General features: G+C 40.5%; 1 protein-coding gene across 4 annotated transcripts in view; it reads right to left on the bottom strand.

The window, feature by feature from the left end:
- Positions 1-349: 349 nt before the first annotated feature.
- LOC124789781 (heterochromatin protein 1-like) overlaps positions 350-23481 on the bottom strand; it is a 154578-nt gene continuing 131446 nt past the window's right edge. For 3 of the 4 annotated variants that reach the window (XM_047257246.1, XM_047257247.1, XM_047257249.1), the window contains 3 exons: positions 17097-17252; positions 3427-3536; positions 350-870 (listed from right to left, as the gene is read on the bottom strand). In XM_047257246.1, coding sequence (XP_047113202.1) covers positions 846-870; positions 3427-3536; positions 17097-17252 — 291 coding nt within the window. In that variant the 3' untranslated portion in view covers positions 350-845. The remainder of the gene's footprint in view (positions 871-3426; positions 3537-17096; positions 17253-23481) is intronic. The other variant, XM_047257248.1, reaches the window with a different exon arrangement.

Raw genomic sequence — 23481 nt, 5'->3', positions numbered from 1 at the left:
AGGTATAAAGCTGATTCATGTTCCACGTTTTCTGTCGAGTAAAGATCTAGAACAGTGTCTCCTCTGCCTCATTACAGCCAAATGAGAAGCTGCCTAATGAAATAAGTAGTGTCATTAATACATCAACTGTCAAATCAAAAGGCCTCCAGAGAAGTATGAGCAACTTAGATTATTCATTTTAGTTTTCACATTTATATTTGGAGGAGGGTGAGGACTACATCTGGTTTTACAGCCAAAACATATTTTACTTATGCTGTATGTAATTTACTCTTTCACTGCCAGTCATGATGCTTAGGTGATCAATGTTTTGGTCCATAATTAGGTATGTTTGAAAACTATAACAGAGCTCTTAAAATGAGTAATATTCAGAGAATTATATAGTCTTTTCTACAAATTTAATTTATGTTTATAATATAATGACGAAGTACATGACTTGTTTTACATATACAGTAACTTAAATATTAATAATAATATAGTAGAACTATTTGATTTATGCGTCTCATGAAGTAAATATTTCAAACCAAACTATCATCACAGTTATAGTAACTTATTTATCTTAGGATATAGTGCCCTACTATATTGCAACTTATGGCCGTGTACTTCTGAAATCTTTGAAATATGCATTAATAATAATAGTCTAAGAGATTATTATTAAAATTTCACAATTAATGAACACAGTCTGATTGTACAACTTTAAAAATTGGTCATTTCTATAAAACTGCACACAAAATCAAATACTACTAGACTGCATTAAAAGAAGATATAAAAAGGTTTTAACACCATTCTGACAGCCATGGCATGTGACTAATATCACACCTGCACCATTTTTTGTTTCTTTCTGCAGTTTATTCAGTATCATAATATGTCGTCCTGCAACAAAAAATGGTCTTGCTGTACAAGGTCACTGAATGACAGTATACTGTTCAAAACACTTTAAATATATTTTAAAACAAATTCATTGTGAAATAAATATCTATATGAGCACAGACCACCACTTACGGGATAGAAAAAACATGAGTGGTAGACATATTGAGAAGAAAGATTACCCGCCAAGCTACTGACAAAGTCCTTCATACTGCTAAACACACACTCCCATCTGTAACACTGGGAGTTTTTGATGGTGGTGCTGGAAGAGTGAGTAGTTAGTTTTCCAAAGGATGAACTTAGAACACAGTTTAGATAACAACCTTCCTCTCTCCAGGTGAGTAGTGATCTATTCTCATACACGTAAGTACACAGGAGACAACACACTAATACTGCCTAAACGCACCCTCTAGCCTTGATAACAGACTTGATTCGGCAAGTAATAAGAGTCCATAAGTTTCTTCAGGAATGCCACATCCAGTTGAATTCATTCATTCATGATTAGATCCCGTGAAGCTACCAAATTGCTAGGATGTTTAGCGCTGTGTGTCACCTATGATGGTGGGACCCAAAAATAACCGGAATTTCTTTGTAGGAAACATGTACTTCATTGTTTTTCAAATACAACCGTAATCTCCTCCAAAGTACGCTCCATTAGCATTAATGCACTTGTCCAAGAATGTATTTACTCCAGTGGTGGAGGCACCTATAAATTAACCCTTCAATACCTGCTAGAAACTTTGTAAAATTTGCATTTTATGTCTTTGACATCAGCAAAACGCTTCCCTTTCAAATTTCTTTTCATCCTGGGGAAAAGGAAGAATTCCAAGGATGTTTTTGGTGAATATGATGCATGGATCACGGTGGTCGTCTTCAATGAGGACAGAAACTGGCAAACACTAAGAGCCATGTGTGTGGGAGCATGTCACGATGCAGGAGCTACTCGCTGAAATTCCACAAAGGCATATGTTTTCACATCAAACATCTGCACGCCCATTTCACACTCCAAATAGAATTGTAGATTTATTGTCTAGTTTTGAGGAACAAATTCTGTGTTTGTAGTCCCTTTGATGTCAAAAAATAGATCAACATCACCTTCACATTTAATTTCACCTGCTGAGTTTCTTTTGGATGAGGTGAGCCAGTTGACTTCCATGGAACTGACTCTTATTTACTGTCTGGATTGTACCCACATAGTACCATGAATCGTAGCCTGGGACAATTTTACTGAAAAAAATTTGATCATCTAAGAATGAGTCCTTATTTCATGACAAGCTTGAATGCGATGATCCTTTTGATATCCGGCGAGAAGCCTCAGCTCATAATTTGCTGCCACTCTTTGCATCCCCAAGTCAATGGTCAAAATGCATTGACTTGAGCATCCAGAACATCCCAGGTAAGTCCTCAAGCTGGTCGATTGTCCTGCGACAATGTTCATTGATCAGACCATGGATTTGGCTGGAGTTGTCCTCGCTTTAAGCAGCTGAAGGGTGACCGGAACGGGACATATTTAATGGCCATTTTTTTTTTTCAAACTGAGAGAAACCATTCATAATTTGAGTTTTACTAAGAGTATGTTCTTTGTAAGCTGTCTGAACCAACACAACAGTTTCCGCTGAGTTCTTGCCGGAAAAAAAAAAAAAAAAATTCACAGTCACACATTGTTTGTAAGAAGTAGCCATTTTCTTATGTCACATCTGCACTGTATGCACACTCACAGAACTGCCAGAGAAACCATACTAGTCGCTGTCTGTTGACACTGCCTGGTGGATTTCTTGGTAGAGACCCTACAACAGCCCTTGGGCAGTGCAATGTGGTACTTCAAGTACATCACGTGCAGCTTTATAGTTAATTTTGGGTCCCCCTTCATACTGTTCCAAATAGTCCCAAGCAATTTCTTTGGGATTATGACTGTGCAATTTAGCATACAAACTGAGGAATGGTACAATGCTCGCATGTTTATCAAACCACGAATTTATGTGTGCAGGGCTGTTGTCACACTGGAGGAAGTTACTGTCCGCAGCATGCTCATCATGAATATATAGGAAAGAGAGCAACACTTTTTCACAGAGAATAATGAAATAAGTGCATTCATGTTCATGGTAACCTGAATGAGTGGGTGTAGGTCTTGTACGAATATCTCAAAACATCACAGAACTAACTCTGTGCTGAACTTACTCTGTGTTCCATGGCTGCTAGCAGTACACCATTCCTTGTAGACATATTGGGCAGTTGATACACTGACAAATAAGGCAACTTCATTCAAGGTTATGTCATGAGCACGTCCAAACACAATAGCTTCCTTCTAGCCTTATGTCATGCTGTCACATTTGAACGTCAATTATCTTACTGCGCCAATTCCTTACAAACTGCAGTGTTCACAAAATGAATTTACTTCGAGAGCATGTACGACTTCAAACTATCTAGCCAAGTGTAAAATAGGAAAAGGATTCACAACAACTTAATATTCTAAGAAAGACATTAATACAGTAAAGGCTTACTTCATTTTAGAGGGCCTAATGGTTTTATTTTGTCTATTTGGTAACTTTCAATGAAACCTACCTCTTCTTGCCTTTCCCCCGCTTACTCTGCCTTTTGGCAGACTGTTCTTCAGCGTATCTATTTGTGTGCGCTGGGTCAGTTCTCAATTCACGCACGTTGAGGTTCTTAGCCTACAACAAAGTATTTTTTACATTCATCTATAAATATAAAACCTTCAATTTTTGTAGTATTACTCTTTTTTGCCAAACAAGTTTATAAAACTGAATGTGACCCACATGAAAAATGGGGCAGGATGCCTTAGGACTACTGTATATTTTTTATGATGTGTACACGAGTAACTGTTCATCGAGCAAATTTTGAAAGTAGCTCTGTGAGTTTGCAGATAGGAATGGTTTTCTCAGAATACGCAGATACAGACTACAAATTTGAGGTCTGTGGCAATTCACAGCAGCAGAAATGTACCCTTAGACTCTGCCAAGTAGCCTCAAACTCTTTGAAACACAGAGGGATATAATGTTATGTAATTAATTTTTTCATTTACTTGTAGGTACAAGTCTGCAGTCCTGATATACATGGAAATCCTGTACAAGAATACTGCAGCACACCACTAGAGCAGATAAAAGAAACTGGAGCACACCAATTACATACTACGTGGTAATTTGTTTCAAAGGTAACAGAAATGTTGAGCATTGGGCCAATCCAGAAGAGTAAAGAAGTCATCTAAACTGATCTGAAGCAGCTGCACAATAACCCACTTTATTGATGGGCTGTACCATTTTGTTTTGGCTAGTGGTGTGCTAAAGCACTATGGGGTTGGGATTTCAATCTGCACAACAACTGCACAACTAAAGAAATAATTACATAACATTATTTTTTCAAAGTCATTATTAAAATTTTATGACTACCCCTTGTACACTTCAGTCTGAAACTACCATTTTGTAATGTATGCATCATGCAATTAATGTTCCTGTATAACAGAACATCATTAAAAAACGTAAAGTTACATAAATAATCAAACCTATAAAAAGAATTATGGGAAATGAGTCTTACACAACTAACGTCGAACTGGTGTAAAATGTACTACATTCATTGGTACGAAAATGATTAGCAAATTAGTGCCTCTGCTCACAGTAGGTACATGCAATAGTGTCTACACTGTATATTCAAAGAAAGATGACACAAAGTGTTTTTCATTCAGAAATCTCATCTGGATGTTGGGTGATGATGAGAAAATCATATTATGACTCATGTCAGGAGAAACCCTACCAGCATGTCAGAGTTCAACAGTGATACGATCAACGCTTAATATGACTGCAGTTTATTGTTCCGTAACACTGCTTCTGAGGTTAGTCGAGATTCCACGACTGCCAGGCAGAGATAGAATCGATGGGTTCAGAAGGGTCATAAACGAACTCAATGGCCCCACATATTTAGCACCCGAGAGGACATACATATTGTTAGCTTGGCCATGCAGGATCGTACAGGTGCACATACTTTTAGTCAGTATATGAGCTTGTTTACAGCAAGATAAGTTTTACACAGACAGTGCAACAATGTATGGAGCACTACGGACAGTCAGCACAGTGCCCATTGTTGCAACTTCACTCGATGCAGCAGCAGGTGTTCCAACAGTGGTATGCCTAAAGAGAACACTAGAAACAGGAGTGACACCATGTCTCTCTGATGAGTCTCGGTTCTGCATACAGTACCATGATAGGCGTATCTGTGTGAGGAAACTCTGAAGAGAACTGTTGTTGCTTGATTGCAGTTATCTTCATCACAAAAGACCAATAACTGGCATGGTATAGGGTGATCTTTTTCAAAACACAATCATTTTTTGTTTGCATGGTTTGTAATTTTTATAGCAGCCGATATTTTTCTGATGTGTCAAGGCCAGTGGTGATGCCATACCTTTGATGTACCAGTGAAGATATCATCTACATCTACATTTATACTCCGCAAGCCACCCAACGGTGTGTGGCGGAGGGCACTTTACGTGCCACTGTCATTACCTCCCTTTTCTGTTCCAGTCGCGTATGGTTCGCGGGAAGAACGACTGTCTGAAAGCCTCCGTGCGCGCTCTAATCTCTCTAATTTTACATTCGTGATCTCCTCGGGAGGTATAAGTAGTGGGAAGCAATATATTCGATACCTCATCCAGAAACGCACCTTCTCGAAACCTGGCGAGCAAGCTACACTGCGATGCAGAGCGCCTCTCTTGCAGAGTCTGCCACTTGAGTTTGCTAAACATCTCCGTAACACTATCACGGTTACCAAATAACCCTGTGACGAAACGCGCCGCTCTTCTTTGGATCTTCTCTATCTCTTCCGTCAACCCGATCTGGTACGGATCCCACACTGATGAGCAATACTCAAGTATAGGTCGAACGAGTGTTTTGTAAGCCACCTCCTTTGTTGATGGACTACATTTTCTAAGGACTCTCCCAATGAATCTCAACCTGGTACTCGCCTTACCAATAATTAATTTTAAATGATCATTCCACTTCAAATCGTTCCACACGCATACTCCCAGATATTTTACAGAAGTAACTGCTACCAGTGTTTGTTCCGCTATCATGTAATCATACAATAAAGGATCCTTCTTTCTATATATTTGCTATACATTACATTTGTCTACGTTAAGGGTCAGTTGCCACTCCCTGCACCACTACAATTTTCTAATGCTGCAACTTCTCTGTATACTACAGCATCATCCGCGAAAAGCCGCATGGAACTTCCGACACTATCTACTAGGTCATTTATATATATTGTGAAAAGCAATGGTCCCATAACACTCCCCTGTGGCACGCCAGAGGTTACTTTAACGTCTGTAGACGTCTCTCCATTGATAACAACATGCTGTGTTCTGTTTGCCAAAAATTCTTCAATCCAGCCACACAGCTGGTCTGATATTCCGTAGGCTCTTACTTCGTTTATCAGGCGACAGTGCCGAACTGTATCGAACGCCTTCTGTGCTCTTTTCCAATCATTTGGAACCTTCCGTTCCTCTAGAGACTTGCGGTACACGGCTGTTATAAGGGGGGAAAGTTCTTTCGTGTACTCTGTGTAGAATCGAATTGGTATCCCATCAGGTCCAGTGGACTTTCCTCTGTTGAGTGATTCCAGTTGCTTTTCTATTCCTTGGACACTTATTTCGATGTCATCCATTTTTTCGTTTGTGCGAGGATTTAGAGGAGGAACTGCAGTGGGGTCTTCCTCTGTAATAACAGCTTTGGAAAAAGGTGTTTAGTATTTCAGCTTTACGCGTGTCATCCTCTGTTTCAATACCATCATCATCCCGGAGTGTCTGGATATGCTGTTTCGAGCCACTTACTGATTTAACGTAAGACCAGAACTTCATAGGATTTTCTGTCAAGTCGGTACATAGAATTTTACTTTCGAATTCACTGAACGCTTCACGCATAGCCCTCCTTACGCTAACTTTGACATCGTTTAGCTTCTGAGAGGTTTTGGCTGCGTTTAAACTTGCAGTGAAGCTCTCTTTGCTTTCGCAGTAGTTTCCTAACTTTGTTGTTGTACCACGGTGGGTTTTTCCCGTCCCTCACAGTTTTACTCGGCACGTACCTGTCTAAAACGCATTTTACGATTGCCTTGAACTTTTTCCATAAACACTCAGCATTGTCAGTGTCGGAACAGAAATTATCGTTTTGATCTGTTAGGTAGTCTGAAATCTGCCTTCTATTACTCTTGCTAAACAGATAAACCTTCCTCCCTTTTTTTATATTCCTATTAACTTCCATATTCAGAGATGCTGCAATGGCTTTATGATCACTGATTCCCTGTTCTGCGCATACAGAGTCGAAAAGTTCGGGTCTGTTTGTTATCAGTAGGTCCAAGATGTTATCTCCACGAGTCGGTTCTCTGTTTAATTGCTCGAGGTAATTTTCGGATAGTGCACCCAGTATAATGCCACTCGATGCTCTGTCCCTACCACCCGTCCTAAACATCTGAGTGTCCCAGTCTATATCTGGTAAATTGAAATCTCCACCTAAGACTATATATAACATGCTGAGAAAATTTATGTGAAATGTATTCCAAGTTTTCTCTCAGTTGTTCAGCCACTAATGCTGCTGAGTCGGGAGATCGGTAAAAGGAGCCAATTATTAACCTCCACCCATAATAATTCACAGGAACTATCCATTTCTACTTCACTACATGATAAACTACTACTAACAGTGACAAACACGCCACCACCGATCGCATGCAATCTATCCTTTCTAAACACCGCCTGTGCCGTTGTAAAAATTTCGGCAGAATTTATCTCTGGCTTCAGCCAGCTTTCTGTACCTATAACGATTTCAGCTTCGGTGCTTTCTATCAGCGCTTTAAGTTCCGATACTTTACCAATGCAGCTTCGACAGTTTACATTTACAATACCGATTGCTGCTTGGTCACCGCATGTCCTGACTTTGCCCTGCACCCTTTGAGGCTGTTGCGCTTTCTGTACTTGCCCGAGGCCATCTAACCTAAAAAACCGCCCAGTCCATGCCACACAACCCCTGCTACCCGTGTAGCCGCTTGCTGCGTGTAGTGGACTCCTGACCTATCCAGCGGAGCCCGAAACCCCACCACCCTATGGTGCAAGTTGAGGAATCTGCAGCCCACACGGTCGCAGAACCGTCTCAGTCTCTAATTCAGACCCTCCACTCGGCTCTGTACCAAACGTCCGCAGTCAGTCCTGTCGAAGATGCTGCAGATGGTGAGCTCTGCTTTCATCCTGCTAGCGAGACTGGTAGTCTTCACCAAATCAGATAGCCGCCGGAAGCCAGAGAGGATTTCCTCCGATCCATAGCGACACACATCATTAGTGCCGCAATGAGCGACCACCTGCAGATGGGTGCACCCTGTACCCTTCATGGCATCCGGAAGGACCCTTTCCACATCTGGAATGACTCCCCCCGGTATGCACACGGAGTGCACATTGGTTTTCTTCCCCTCTCTTGCTGCCATATCCCTAAGGGGCCCCATTACGCGCCTGACGTTGGAGCTCCCAACTACCAGTAAGCCCACCCTCTGCGACCGCCCGGATCTTGCAGACTGAGGGGCAACCTCTGGAACAGGACAAGCAGCCATGTCCGGCCGAAGATCAGTATCAGCCTGAGACAGCGCCTGAAATCGGTTTGTCAGACAAACTGGAGAGGCCTTCCGTTCAGCCCTCCGGAATGTCTTTCGCCCCCTGCCACACCTCGAGACGACCTCCCCCTCTACCACAGGTGAGAGATCAGCCTCAATGTGGGCAGTATCCTGGGCAGCCACAGTCGTAGCCCGATCGAGGGATGCATGGGACGAGCTGGCCGTCCCCGACAAACCCCCATCCAGACCCCCACAGTGATGCCCATTGGCAACAGCCTCAAGCTGTGTGACCGAAGCCAACACTGCCTGAAGCTGGAAGCGAAGGGATGTCAACTCAGCCTGCATCTGAACACAGCAGTTGCAGTCCCTACCCATGCTAAAAACTGTTGTGCAAAGAACGTCTGAACTAATGAACAGAGAGCACAAACAAATTGACACAAAATTTAAACGGTTATTAAAATACGAGGGCAGTTCAGAAAGTAACCTCCGATTGGTCACAGTGCGGGTTGTGGGGGGAGTAGCGACGCCATCTGTGCGTTCACGCACTCAACAGGTCAGTCGGCATCAAGCCGTGGTCGAGTGAACGTCGTACCTGCGCTAGTTTAGTTTTTGTGGCAGTTTGAAATGTGTGCTGCAATAGAAAACCCCGCCAAATGTGAAGTGCGTGCAGTCATAAGGCTTTTTACAGCCGAAGGATATTCTGCAGCAGCTATTCATCGTGAGCTTTGTGCCATGTACGGACCAAGAGTTATGAGTGAAGGAGTTGTCCGTGAATGGGTACGTTTATTTAAAAGTGGACGAGAAAACATTCATGATGAAGAGAGGAGTTGTAGACCATCATTGGTAACTGACGAACTCGTTCAGACAGTTGATGCAAAAGTTCGTGAAAATCGATGTTTCTCAATGTCGGAGTTGTCTACTGGTTTTCCACAGATTTCTAGGACTCTCTTGTACGAGATAGTGACAGCAAGATTGGGTTACCTTAAGTTCTGTGCACGATGGGTGCCCAAAATTCTTACTGACCACCACAAAACTCAAAGAATGGCCTCTGCATTAGACTTTCTGTCACGCTATGAGGACGAAGGAGAACCATTGTTAAACAGAATCGTGACCGGTGACGAAACCTGGATTAAGTACGTGAACCCTGAGACAAAAGAACAATCAAAGATGTGGGCACATTCAAATTCGCCTACCAAACCAAGAAAAGCCTCGCAAGATTTTTCTGCCAGAAAACTGATGGCAACGGTGTTTTGGGATGCCAAAGGGGTGTTGGTTGAATTCATGGAACGTGGTACGACCATTAATCAAGACATGTACTGTGAAACAATAAAAAAGTTACGACGGGCTATACAGAACAAACGCCGTGGTATGCTGACTTCCGGTATCGTTTTTTTGCACGATAACGCCCGTCCTCACTCTGCTCGCAGAACAACGGCCCTTCTTGAGTCCTTCAAGTGGGACGTTATCAACCATCCACCTTACAGCCCACACCTGGCGCCAAGTGATTATCACCTCTTCATGCATTTGAAGAAATGGCTCGGGTCACAGCGGTTTGATGACGACGAAGAGCTCAAAGATGCGGTCACAGGCTGGCTCCAGGCACAAGCGGGTGATTTTTATGCAGAAGGAATTTCAAAGCTTGTGAAGAGATATGATAAGTGCCTCAATCGCTATGGAGACTATGTAGAAAAATAGTGCAAAGATGTAGTTGTAAGATGTATATATTAAAATATTTTTATTTAACTTGGTGTATTTTTTTAAATCAACCGGAGGTTATTTTCTGAACGGCCCTCGTACAAGATTGCCTAGTGTATGCAGTAATGCTGCTACTTGCACACTGCTGACACACTGCTCGACGGTGGAAGGAGACTATGCGATTTTACACTATTCACTACGCGATTTTACACTGCTCTCTGCCGCCGTTGCATAAGCAGCTGCCAGCAGAAAGTCGTATACTCCTAGCTCAGTTATTTGTTACATAGTTTAATTCTTAATTTCTTTGCGTGTTTTTGGTACTTGCATTGTTTAATTCATAAATTTCGGGCGTATTATAGTATTTCTTACTATAACACAATGATGTGCAAAACTGAAGGACAAAAGTAACTTTCGCAAGACGTGTCACTGCCAAGTTACACAGCTCGATGGAATTTGGACCGTACATAGAAAGAACTGCTATATTATAGTGAAGAAAGTAACTGAAAAAAGTACACAATAATGCAACCAGATGAACAGAAATGACACTTACCATATTTACCTGATTATAATATGAGCCGAATCTATTGCAGTTAGATTTTTTTCACGGCCCTGCAACTTCACAGTATGGCTTAACAATGATGACACTGTCTTGGGTAAATTGATTCTGAGGTAAAAATAGCCTCCACTTGCGTCTCTGTGTGGAGACTACTCTGGAGGATATTGCCATCAGGAAAAACAAAACTGGCATTCAATGGGTTGAAACTGTGTAATGATACATCCTCTAATCTGATAGCAAGAGGGTGCAAGGACACTTTATGGGGGGTGACTCTGGTTTCAGCGGGTCACATTTTTTTCATCTGATGTGCACCTCAGGCGTCGCGCAGTGATGCAAGATCTCCATTCGACATGCTTGTTTTGTCATCAGTATTTCCTTTGATCCTGCAAAACTGTGCACCGCACCATGGAGACACTTCCAGCGAAGTTCTGTAGTTCGGGCTTCTCAACAATGTTAAACATGTCTCTGATGTTCATCCCAAGAAATGAGAAAGTTTGCAGAAGTCTGTACGAGGCCACAACATTATCAAGTTCAAGGATACTGTACTTGAGCTAGTCTGTGGATAATAAATCCAGGCAATGTTCAGTATTTGGAGTTTTATTCTACGAGGTTTTTCTGGTATTTGTGGAGGTCTTGTCTGACCAGTGCCAGGGTCAAACTCCAAGAAATTTTAAGCAAGACAGGACTCCCTCAGAAGTGGTGACCCTGCTTTCAAACTGGAAGAATATACAGTTGCTGACAATCAATGCTGTTGCGCTTAAGGTGTGGACATTAAACAGCAATGTTAAGACCTGCAGAGTGTTTTATTATTATTATTATTTTTTTTGTATAAGCCAACAAAAGACCACGACATTCAACTATTGAATTTGGAGTGGGCTTTGACGTTTGCCCAGTAGTTACGCATCCTCTGGTTGTGTTGTTCCTTCCTCTCCTGTGTCCAGAGAACACAAGTCTTCTTTCTCAGTAGTCTGTCCTGGAACCTCTTTTGTCTAAGCTTCTTCCTGAGTATTGTCTGATCCTTCAAGTTTCCTTCTGTTATTCCTAGTTCCTGAAGATCTTTCTCCACTTCCGTCAACCATTGTGACTTGGTCTTCCTCTTTTGCCAGTAACAGAGAAACTGGTTGGACAATCTGTCATGATGCATCCTGTAAATGTGTCTATAAAATTCTAGACATCTTCTCCAAGGTACATCTGTGATTCTTTCACTGTCCTTTTAGAGCTCTCGGTTGGGTCACCTTCCTTGACTGGCCCCAGTATCTTCCTCATTATCTTTCTCTCCTGGATTTCGAGCTTTTCAGTAAATCCCTTCCTATTGAATATTAAATATTCTGAAGCATATAAGGCTTCAAAACAGATAACTAGGTCATCAGAAAATGCCAAGCAATCAACACTGAGCCTATTGCACTTATGTCCAAGAGAGATAACATTTGGAATCCCTTCTCAAGCTAACTTCTTCCGCCACTCTCTTATTACCTTTTCCAGGATACAGTTTAAGAGGAGAGTGGGACAGACCATCTCCCTGTTTTATTCCCAATTTGATTTAAAAACTTTCTGAGAGGGTTCCCCTGAATTCTACTCGTGACCTGGTGTTGCTTTAAGTCTATTGGATAAGGCTGTGGGTCTTCTCATCTAGCCCTAGTTCTTGCAGGATCTTCATGAGAAAAGGTCTACCAACTGAGTCATATGCCTTCTTGAAGTCAACGAAGATGATTATATATTTCTTAACAGCCAGTTTTACTTGTAACACTGACTTCTGGTTCAGTATCTGTTCAGTACAAGAGCATCCTTTCTAAATCCTGCCTGGTATTCCCCTAGCTGTGGGTCCAGTTGAGGTTTGGCTCTGTTTAGTAAGGCCTTGGAGAAAATCCTTTATAAGACCAATGAGATTCCTCGATAATTGTCTATGTCAGTCAAGTCCCCTTCCAGTTACTAATTAATGTTTGAGTCTCCCAAATGTTTTTTTGAGATTTCTGTCAACTTGCTTACAGTCTTGTCTCCCTCCATAGTTCAGCCACTATTGAGTCTTCTCCTGATGCTTTGTTCTTTTTCAAGGATGGGATGATTTCTGTTAGTACTACTTTCATCGTGGGTTGTGAGTTTGGAGGCTTGGTGCTGTCGTGGTAATCAAAGAATGTGTCAGGTGATTCACAGTTCAGAAGCAATCTTCCAGTCATTCAGGATTTTTTCGGTTTGCTAGATGTTTTGGATTATTTGAGTAATTTTTTTGAGTGAATTTGGGCATGAATTCTTCAAGAGTTCTGCTCAATTCCGTCCTCCCCTGATGTTTTATTGCTTTTAAGTTTCTTGATGCGCGCATAAATTTCTTCTTGTGTTGGTGGTGATGAGTTCTGTGGTGAGATTTCTGGCTGCACTTTTCGGAATCTCTCTTTGGGTTCGAGACAATTAAAAAGCTGTGAAAAATATGTGGCTAGCACTTGGCAATTTTTTTATTATTGTTATTATTATTTTCGGGTTTACCTGTTTATATATATATATATATATATATATATATATATATATATATATAAAAAAAAGAAAGATGATGAAACTTACCAAACAAAAGCGCTGGCAGGTCGATAGACACACAAACATACACACAAAATTCTAGCTTTCGCAACCAATGGTTGCCTCGTCAGGAAAGAGGGAAGGATATATATATATATATATATATATATATATATATATATATAAAAAATTAGGACACCATTTCTAATTCGATTCATATTGACTTGTTTGAGCTATTTTCAAATTTACATGCATCAAGTGTTAAGTACACAAATTCAATACATAAAATTTAAAGCATAATGACTTCATGTAGATTCCCAGGTAAAAAGCATACACTCATGTCAAACATTGTAACAGAAAGTGGAGTAATGGAAGACGAGGAAAGTTTCACATCAGGAATAAAGCTAGTGAGGTCTCCCCCATCATTGGCGTCAATATCGGCCTCATCCGACAGCCACAGAGGCTGTCAGTTTCGGAAATACACATCATCTGCGAGACTCTCCCATGTATCGAACACTACACCCCTTCAGTTGAGTGTGTGGCCAATGTCAATGAGTAAATGTTCACGTGATGCTTCATTTTTGCCCTCCGATTTTCAATGAGATTAAAATCTGGCACTTGAAATGACCAGTCGATCATGTCAACATCGCCAGTTGCAAAAACCACTGCCAAGCACTTTGATTTGTGTGAATTGGTGAGTGTTCCTGCTGAAACTGGATCATTCCATTGGGACAATGCATACTAACAGCCGGCACCACAGAGCATTTCAGATGTGCACATACTGATCTGTGGCAAGTGACCAAAAATATGGTTAAACATCTGTGCCCCATTTGATGTCATCCACCCTCAGCATGATACTGTGGTACTACCAACAAGCAAATGTGGCACCATGTATTGTGGACCGTAATGTGCTCCCCATAGCCTGTAGACTATAATGTGCTCCCCATAGCCTGTAGACTATCATGGGACTCACATCCACTGAGCTAAATACCGATTCATCTGAAAAGACGATGTGGTCCCAGTCATGGTCTGCATTCAATTCAGCAAAGGGAGGCCTATGAAGTTTGTGATAATCAGAGAGGGTCCCTTCATCAGCAACCCTACGGACACTAATGCCGGGAACTCGTATGCGGTTGTGAACAGTTTGAAAGTATCCAAAGAAATTTGTCTCATTCTTGAGTTGGGTGGCGTTCAAGAAGGGACGTTCTATACTGGTGTCAATTAACACACATCTTGCTGAAGCTTTGACACCTTTCCTAATCCTGACCATTGAAACTGGCCATTACTCTTGTCTCAAACCACTGCTTTACCCATTTCTAGGCACAGCGATGTTGAACGTCAAACCCGACTGCTGCTTCGTTGTTGTTGTGGTCTTCAGTCCTGAGACTGGTTTGATGCAGCTCTCCATGCTACTCTATCCTGTGCAAGCTTTTTCATCTCCCAGTACCTACTGCAACCTACATCCTTCTGAATCTGCTTAGTGTATTCATCTCTTGGTCTCCCTCTACGATTTTTACCCTCCATGCTGCCCTCCAATACTAAATTGGTGATCCCTTGATGCCTCAGAACATGTCCTACCAACCGATCCCTTCTTCTGGTCAAGTTGTGCCACAAACTTCTCTTCTCCCCAATCCTATTCAATACTTCCTCATTAGTTATGTGATCTACCCATCTAATCTTCAGCATTCTTCTGTAGCACCACATTTCGAAAGCTTCTATTCTCTTCTTGTCCAAACTATTTATCGTCCATGTTTCACTTCCATACATGGCTACACTCCATATGAATACTTTCAGAACTGACTTCCTGACACTTAAATCTATACAGGATGTTAACAAATTTCTCTTCTTCAGAAACGCTTTCCTTGCCATTGCCAGCCTACATTTTATATCCTCTCTACTTCGACCATCATCAGTTATTTTGCTCCCCAAATAGCAAAACTCCTTTACTACTTTAAGTGCCTCATTTCCTAATCTAATTCCCTCAGCATCACCCGACTTAATTAGACTACATTCCATTATCCTTGTTTTGCTTTTGTTGATGTTCATCTTATATCCTCCTTTCAAGACACTGTCCATTCCATTCAACTGCTCTTCCAAGTCCTTTGCTGTCTCTGACAGAATTACAATGTCATCAGCGAACCTCAAAGTTTTTATTTCTTCTCCATGAATTTTAATACCTACTCCGAATTTTTCTTTTGTTTCCTTTACTGCTTGCTCAATATACAGATTGAACAACATCGGGGAGAGGCTACAACCCTGTGTTACTCCCTTCCCAACCACTGCTTCCCTTTCATGTCCCTCGACTCTTGTAACTGCCATCTGGTTTCTGTACAAATTGTAAATAGCCTTTCGCTCGCTGTATTTTACCCCTGCCACCTTTAGAATTTGAAAGAGAGTATTCCAGTCAACATTGTCAAAAGCTTTCTCTAAGTCTACAAATGCTAGAAACGTAGGTTTGCCTTTCCTTAATCTTTCTTCTAAGATAAGTCGTAAGGTCAGTATTGCCTCACGTGTTCCAGTGTTTCTACGGAATCCAAACTGATCTTCCCCGAGGTTGGCTTCTACTAGTTTTTCCATTCGTCTGTAAAGAATTCGTGTTAGCATTTTGCAGCTGTGACTTATTAAGCTGATAGTTTGGTAATTTTCACATCTGTCAACACCTGCTTTCTTTGGGATTGGAATTATTATATTCTTCTTGAAGTCTGAGGGTATTTCGCCTGTTTAATACATCTTGCTCACCAGATGGTAGAGTTTTGTCAGGACTGGCTCTCCCACGGCCGTCAGTAGTTCCAATGGAATATTGTCTACTCCGCTTCATGAGCACTAAAACTATCACACTGCACGAACCTATGTATGCTGACACATGGCAAGAAATGACTGTTTGTCATATACCTGCCTGTGGCACAGTGTGTTATGTTCTGTACACCTTGGCTGTATTCATAAAGCTTCTAACACACTCAACAAACAATACAATGTAAAAAAATAAATAAATAAAACCCAACTACACAGATTTGTTTTTATTTGTTGATTCAAGGCAGAACCATCTTCGTCTTTCAAAAAGATAAAAGCAAGCATTATAATGTGTAAATAAAACAATATGTGATTGTTATAGGCGTTAACAGAAAATCAAAGCAAGGCAAAGTTGTTGCACTAATAAGGGGACAAATACATTGCCCAGAAGTGTCCTATATATTGTGCTGCCACTGTTGCCAGTGTGTGCTGTATTACCAATGGTGCAAGCTGTACAAAACCAGAGTACTGGAGCTTATCAAGACACTTATGTACAGTTTTTTTTGTCAACTGTACACGAACTCTTTGGGTTCTTCACACAGATTCAGCTTTTGGCAATCAACTTTTTTTGTGGTGGTGGGTGATTTATTCATAAAGAGACATTAGCAGACTTATTTTTGACTGATTGTTGGCTTGTCATGTCTACCTCGGAGTTTCTAACATGTTTCATTAAAGTCTTTGAGATTACCCACTTTTGTGGATTGGCAGCATGTTTTGGAAAGTAACGTAGTGTGATGCAGAAAGACAGCAATCTTTAGTACCTTCATGAAGCATGTACAATGTTGGGACAGTGTTGACAACAGCACAATGTAATGCAAGAAATTTTCACTGCTATCTAGGATAAAGATAATCCTAACTCTGAAAACCAGTCTCTATTTTTGTAAGCCCACTGTAACTCTAAGCATTGGTAGCTTGCTGTGAAGAGCCAGTAAGCATTTTGTTAAGTCACAATCTTAACTAGTGGGAAATGTGAAAAGAAAAAGGTTTTATTTCATTTGTTATTTCTCTGTAGCACTTAGTTACATGCCTTGAAAGTGCCTTAACTACACTACATCCCATGTTATAGTGCTCCTGAAAAAGAAAAGCTCACCTTTTTTACTCTTTCTTCAAATTCTCGTATTAGTTCTTCACAATCCAAGTTCTCTTCTGGTTCCCAAGTATCTTGAGAGTGTGGGTATCCTCGCCAGTGGATCAAATACTCTTTTTTTCCATTTCTTTTATGGTGCACTTCCATTATCTTCTCCACCTTAAAAAAGTATTTATTAAATACTTGATCTGCGATTTGTGGCAAGAAAAGTCTATACAAAATTAACATTTTAAGCTAGTTTAACAAAACACAAAACAACTACAGTTTGAAAGTATGCATTACATAGGGCTGCAAACATTCTGACAACAATAACAACGGGAAATCAAGAATTCAGATACATGATAATCTAAAGTTATAGTACCCACCTGGCCACTGAACAAGTAACGTGTCATTTGTTCAAGTATGAAAAGGGGGTGTGTTGATTAAAGCAATGGGATCTGATGGGTTTGTACTTCAGAGTTTCACGTACGTACCCCAGAACCAACATAAGACTTGGATAGAATGCATAAATTAAATGAAAGAGAGCAGGATAAATTAACCTACAAATATTATATATTTAAGAAAGAACTGTTTGAATCAGAAGAAACAATGAAAAGACGAAACTAAGCATATAGATTTCCCTCCCTCCCTTCTGTTTTCCTTCCCCCAAAATTCCATTTTTCTCCCCCATATCTTCGAGATTATCACATATGACATGCATACGGTAACAAAAATCTGTAATACTAACTCAGAGCTTAGAGAATTTCAATTTATTATCCAGTAAATTCATTTTGTTATCAGAATTTATTGGTGAAATCTGATTACCTAGAAACTGTGCTAACTGCAAAATACCTGCAATATAAAACTTCGTAGTCGTCGTTCAAGTAAACATGTACGTAATCGCTAATTTTGAGGTAAAGTAGATGAAATGCATATACAAATAATTGAAGTATCCCTCCAGCTATTGTCGGAAATGTGTTAGCAACTTTTGCATTCATTTAGTTTTAGAGTAATTAGCATTATCATCAAAAACATTGGTACTGAAGTAGGATCTGACATTCTGGCAAAATAGACAGCATAATTCCATAGGAATTATTGTCGTATCTAAAAGTTCATATTCAGAAGGGAGTCTCTGAACTATTCAGTTAATCGGGAATATAACTGTTTAATTGCAACTTATAAAATGACAGTGGACAACAATATCTGAGAGTAGCATTGACAATTGTAAACTTGTAAAAGGTAAATTTAGGGAGCCATTTTAGTCAGCCTGTGAAGGTTATGATATAAGCAAGATCTGTGTTCAAAATTACTGCATAATGTATGCGGACCAGTTAGTGCAAACCACAAGTTGCAAAAGATGCTGAGTTTTATCTAAATTCATGTTTAAGAGTTCATTCAGTGACAGATTTTCAATAATTGAATGAACTCGCAATTGTTTTCATGACCAGTGTTCATCTTCAATATGCTTACTGTGACAAAGGATCAGACTGTGAACTGTTATTTCCAAATTATACTTACTGTGCATGGCATGTTCATTCTGATATGACTACCAATTTGAAAGGACCATGTAACTGGAGAATGAATTAATGATTCACTTGCCACACACAAACTTCTGGATCACTTCACTGTTACGATAGAGCACTCTAATAATCTCAATATGGAACATCAGTAGAGTACATTATGTGTTTGTCTGTTTTGTTTTAGGACACAAAAACAACTAGGGTCATACGCATCCATATCAGAAGTGTAGAACACAAAGACAAAGAGAGGAGTTAAAAACAACTACACGTTAATCCCAATTGATCGAAGAGAAGACAGCTAAAAACAGGCACTTGGAGAAAGGGCTGTAAAATACGCCGCAGAGAAACAGAGGTCATGAACTATCTATTAAATGGCTTTTTCCATATTGCTATGATGCATAAAAAGTAAAACATGTTAAACAGCTTGCGCATCCTTTGCTAAAGCAGCCGGTAATTCATACAGCAAACACAAAGGAGAACTAAATGGTTACAAAAAAGGGCATTCCATCAAAAAAATGTCAAACCGTGAAATGTTGAGTGCAATGAACATAAAGTGGTGGGGGAGCATCACTTGACGAACGGCGCTGGCTAAACAGACAGTGCCCGATACATAACTTAGCTAAAATGGTAACCCAGAGCTTGTTCCCATGAAGGGATGTCCAATGGTGATGCCGAAGTGACACCGCTTGCTGACAGATGGCAACACAGAGATCAATTGGAGGGTATGTAAGAACCAGCGAGATGAGGTATGAGGATGCAACCTTCGCTGCAGCGTCAGCGGCCTCATTTCCTGTCAGATCGACATGACCAGGAACCCACATAAACAAAACAGTGGCACCATCAAGAGTGAGCAAGTGACAGCTTTCCTGGACCTGTTACACTAAGGGATGGACAGCGTACAGTACACAGAGGCTATGAAGGGCACTGAGAGAGTTGGAGCAGATGACGCAATTGCAAAGCCTGTGTTGCTGGCTGTACTGTGTGGCCTGATACAGAGCAAAGAGCTCTGCTACAAATACCGAGTAGTGTTCCAGAAGCCGATACTGAAAAATGCCGGCACCAATGACGAAGACAAACCTGACATCAAGGTCAGTCTGAGAGCCAACAGTGTACATAAAGTTACTACCATGAAGTTCTGTGCAAAGGTTGTGAAGCTGAAGGCAATACAGCGAGGCTAGAGTAGCATCCTTTGAAAGTGAATGAAAGCCGAGGTGAACATAGGCCGCCACCCGAAGCCAAGGTAGTGAAGGGTTTACACCCACCAGGAAAGTTGCACGTAGCGCGAAGTTCAGCTGCACGAGCATGAGCCAAAAGCGAACTCCAGGAGGCAACAGAGAAGAGGGATGCATTGAGATGGCGTACGAGGAACAGACATGCAGATGCATAAACGAAACACCTATAGTCTAGTTTCGAATGGACAAGGGACCAGTACAAATGAAAGAGTGGTTTGATCTGGTCCCCAGGAGCGTGCAACGGGCTGCCAGGTAAGACATGTGGGAGGACCAAGAAAGGTTCCTTTCGAGCATGAGCCCTAGGAATTTCGTAGTTTCAACGAGTGGAAGAGCAACAGGCCCAAGATGTAAAGATGGTGGAAGAAACCAATTGCACCACCAGAAATTCATACAAACGGTTTTGACAGTGGAAAAACGAAAGCCATTGTCAGTGCTCGACTGAGACATAGCTGAAGACACTGCTCGATGAGACGGGTCCATGGAGAACTGCAATAAATGGCAAAATCATTAACGAAAAGGGAGCTGGAGATGTCCTGCAGTAGACAAGCCATTATAGGGTTAATGGTTATACCAAAGAGGATGACACCCAGGATGAAACGCCAAGGCACACCGTTTTCCTGGATAAAAGTGTCCGACAAGGCAGAACCCACACATACCTTGAAAGCTCACTCTTTTAAAAATCCCTGAACGAAACGGGGCAGGCGACCACAGAAGACGCATATGTAGAGAGTACGGAGGATACCAGTCGTCCAACAGGTGTCATAGGCTATCTCCAAATCGTAAAATATGACCACAGCCTGGGACTTCCACACAAAACCATTCATGATGTGGGTGAACAAAGTGACGAGATGGTTAACTGCAGAATGGCGTGCTCGCTTAAAATCAACAATGGTGAACTGCCTGCAACAAAAGGCACTTCACATGTGACAGCTCAGAACTGACATTACTTATCAGGAAATGATAACGTCCATATTGTTAACACAATAGCACTGAGACACAACAGGCCTATCTGGTTGTTCAAGAACTGTTACAGTATGTGGCTAGCTGTTTATCTGTGCTGAAATTAATAGTGAATGAGGCTTGACCTGGCCATAAACTGTAGGTTATTTAACAAAAAGTGCAATTACAGTATGTGGACTGAAATCTTGCCTACTTTAGACAATACTTTTCAGCCAGATTCAACAGAGGCACAGCTACCAAGGCATATTAGCACAGGTAAAAACGCTACGCTTCATTTGGTGCCCCATGGATTTGCAGCACTTTACAGGGAAAATACAGGTTTTAAGAATTCATGTAACAGAGCAGTGGACTTTAAAATTATTCACAGTGGAACTGATGAAGTGATTGTTAAACAGTGAAAAACAATCGTGTGGCATATAAATTAACTGAATTTACATGTAAACAATAAGTAGGACAGTGCACAGACAATTTTATGAACATTGGAAACGTTTAATTGTTTGGAATTAGGCACAGAAACTGATGCTGTTATGCAGAAAAAGCTTGACAAATGGGAAACATTGTACTGCCTGAAAGCAGCAGCATTGACTATCCTGGACCGCTGCCAATCAATGACGTCACACCCCGGAGCATGACAGCTGAATGACTCAAGTCAGAGCAGATGTAATCAACACAATATGCAGAACCAACGTGAAGATTACAAACTGCAGCAATTAGCAGACGATGACACGGCAGCCACAGTTGGTGACGGAGAATTATCACGGTAAGAGTGTTTGTATCATTGAGTGACTTATTTGTTCAGCCAAAATGAGTAACCCAGAAGCTAAGGACATTGTATTGAGGGTTACAGGACAAGAAGTGTCAGTAAAGGAAGACAAGAAGTCATTACTGGTACAGTTAATGACACCACAGGAGCACGTTGTTAGAAAGTTAATGAGTAATACTGGGAGTAGCATTAAATATGATGTTAGTTTACATTCAGAAATAAATGAAATGAATACGGTCTTCAGAAAAGTAAATTTAAGTCTACACAATACAAACAACAAATAAGATAACTGGATTAAGAATACAACCAAATGAAGTGTAACAGAAAATTCTGGTTCAAATTTAGAAAATTATGTCACTGATGAGTTGCCAGATGAAAATTTGATTAAAAACAAATTTAATAAGGGTATGGAAGTAGTTGATTTTTATCAGGATAATTTCACTGATGGAGTAAAAACTTTTTCTTTTGGTGGTGATAATGAAATGATTTCTGAATTAAAGCAGATAACTGCTGCTGATATTAGAAAGTAGAGGTAGGTAATGAGAATGTTGATGTAAGTAGTGGTACATTTGAGGATGCTGAGATGGTAAGTGTGCGGAAAGTAACTGATGACAAGTGTGCAGAAAGTGAATGAAGCTGTTGGCAGAGCAAATGATTTGGAGCAGGAAGCTAATGACAAAGGAGAAAGTGAGTAATTGATACTTTGTAATGATGTAAAAGAGCAGCAGTTGTTGAGATTAAGGCAGACGTTTTGAAGAGAACAGAAACAGAGTCTTTACCAGTACTACATGAAGTGGTTAGCCAGACTTATGAGTTTATTGAGGGAGATGTGTGTGTGAAGTGTCATCAATTAGCAGTAGTGTTGATGAGCTTAAAATGACTGAAGTGGAAATAAACAAAACTGACCAAAAGTATAAAGATGTGTGTGAATTGCGAATAAATGTGATACCAGTAAGGAAGTGATGAGTGATACTCCACTAAAATAGGTAATAGTGTGAATGGATGTTAGAAGGTTAAAGAAGATGAGACTTTGATAATCAACAGTATTGTAGGTGCTCTGCCACAAATTGAACTTAGGGTAAATAAGACTGAAAATTAATGTGACAAAGTTTTTGATGAATGATTACCCAAGTTGTTGATCTGGGTGTAGTGCAAACAACTATGGACTTAGTATGATGGCGATGAATTGATTGTGGATGCAGTACAAGTAAGTAATATCCAAGATCTTGGACTCGATCAGAAAATTGTTGATGTAAATACTGATGTTCTTGATGTGACAGGAGAGTGTTTACAAGTAGTAAATGACACTGTTGATAATGTTGCTGTTCTTGCTAGCAAAGAATGTAAAGCTCTGATAATTAGTAACAAGGTACGTGAAATGAAATGTAACAAGTGTAATGACAGTATTGTGGCACTGAAGTGTGAGTTAGCTGAGAAAAATCATAAAATTAAAGAAATGTGCTGCATTTCTGTGATAGATATGTGCTAAGCATTAGAGATAGATAAAGAAGTTCACAAACAGTCCTATTTAGCGAGGAAGAGCAAAATGTTTATTTTCCATGTAAATTTGCAAAAAGTAATTTTCAATGTCAAGATTCAAAAAGTAAATTTCTATACTTGTACTTTTCATGCAAGTGCAATGAGAACAATTCCAAAAGCGAATGCCAAAGAACTGAATGTGAATGTCAAAGAACAGAATTTCAACTTGAATATAATGGACATTGTATTTGCGTGGGGGTTACATGTACAAAGCAGTGTTTTTGCAGATGTTCTGAAACGCGGGTCCAATTAATTGTGAACCTACCAGCAAGTAGGGGGTTCAGTAATCTGCACTGAATTCCTTATGGGCGATATTGCTTACCTTAGCTGGGTGTCTCACCCCTCCTTTTTCCTGAGACATTCAATCTCTTCTACTATTCAGTATGTATCTTGTA

Source organism: Schistocerca piceifrons, chromosome 3 (assembly GCF_021461385.2).
Source record: "Schistocerca piceifrons isolate TAMUIC-IGC-003096 chromosome 3, iqSchPice1.1, whole genome shotgun sequence".
Taxonomy (NCBI): Eukaryota; Metazoa; Arthropoda; class Insecta; order Orthoptera; family Acrididae; genus Schistocerca; species Schistocerca piceifrons.
This window is presented reverse-complemented; position numbering and strand designations above follow the sequence as displayed.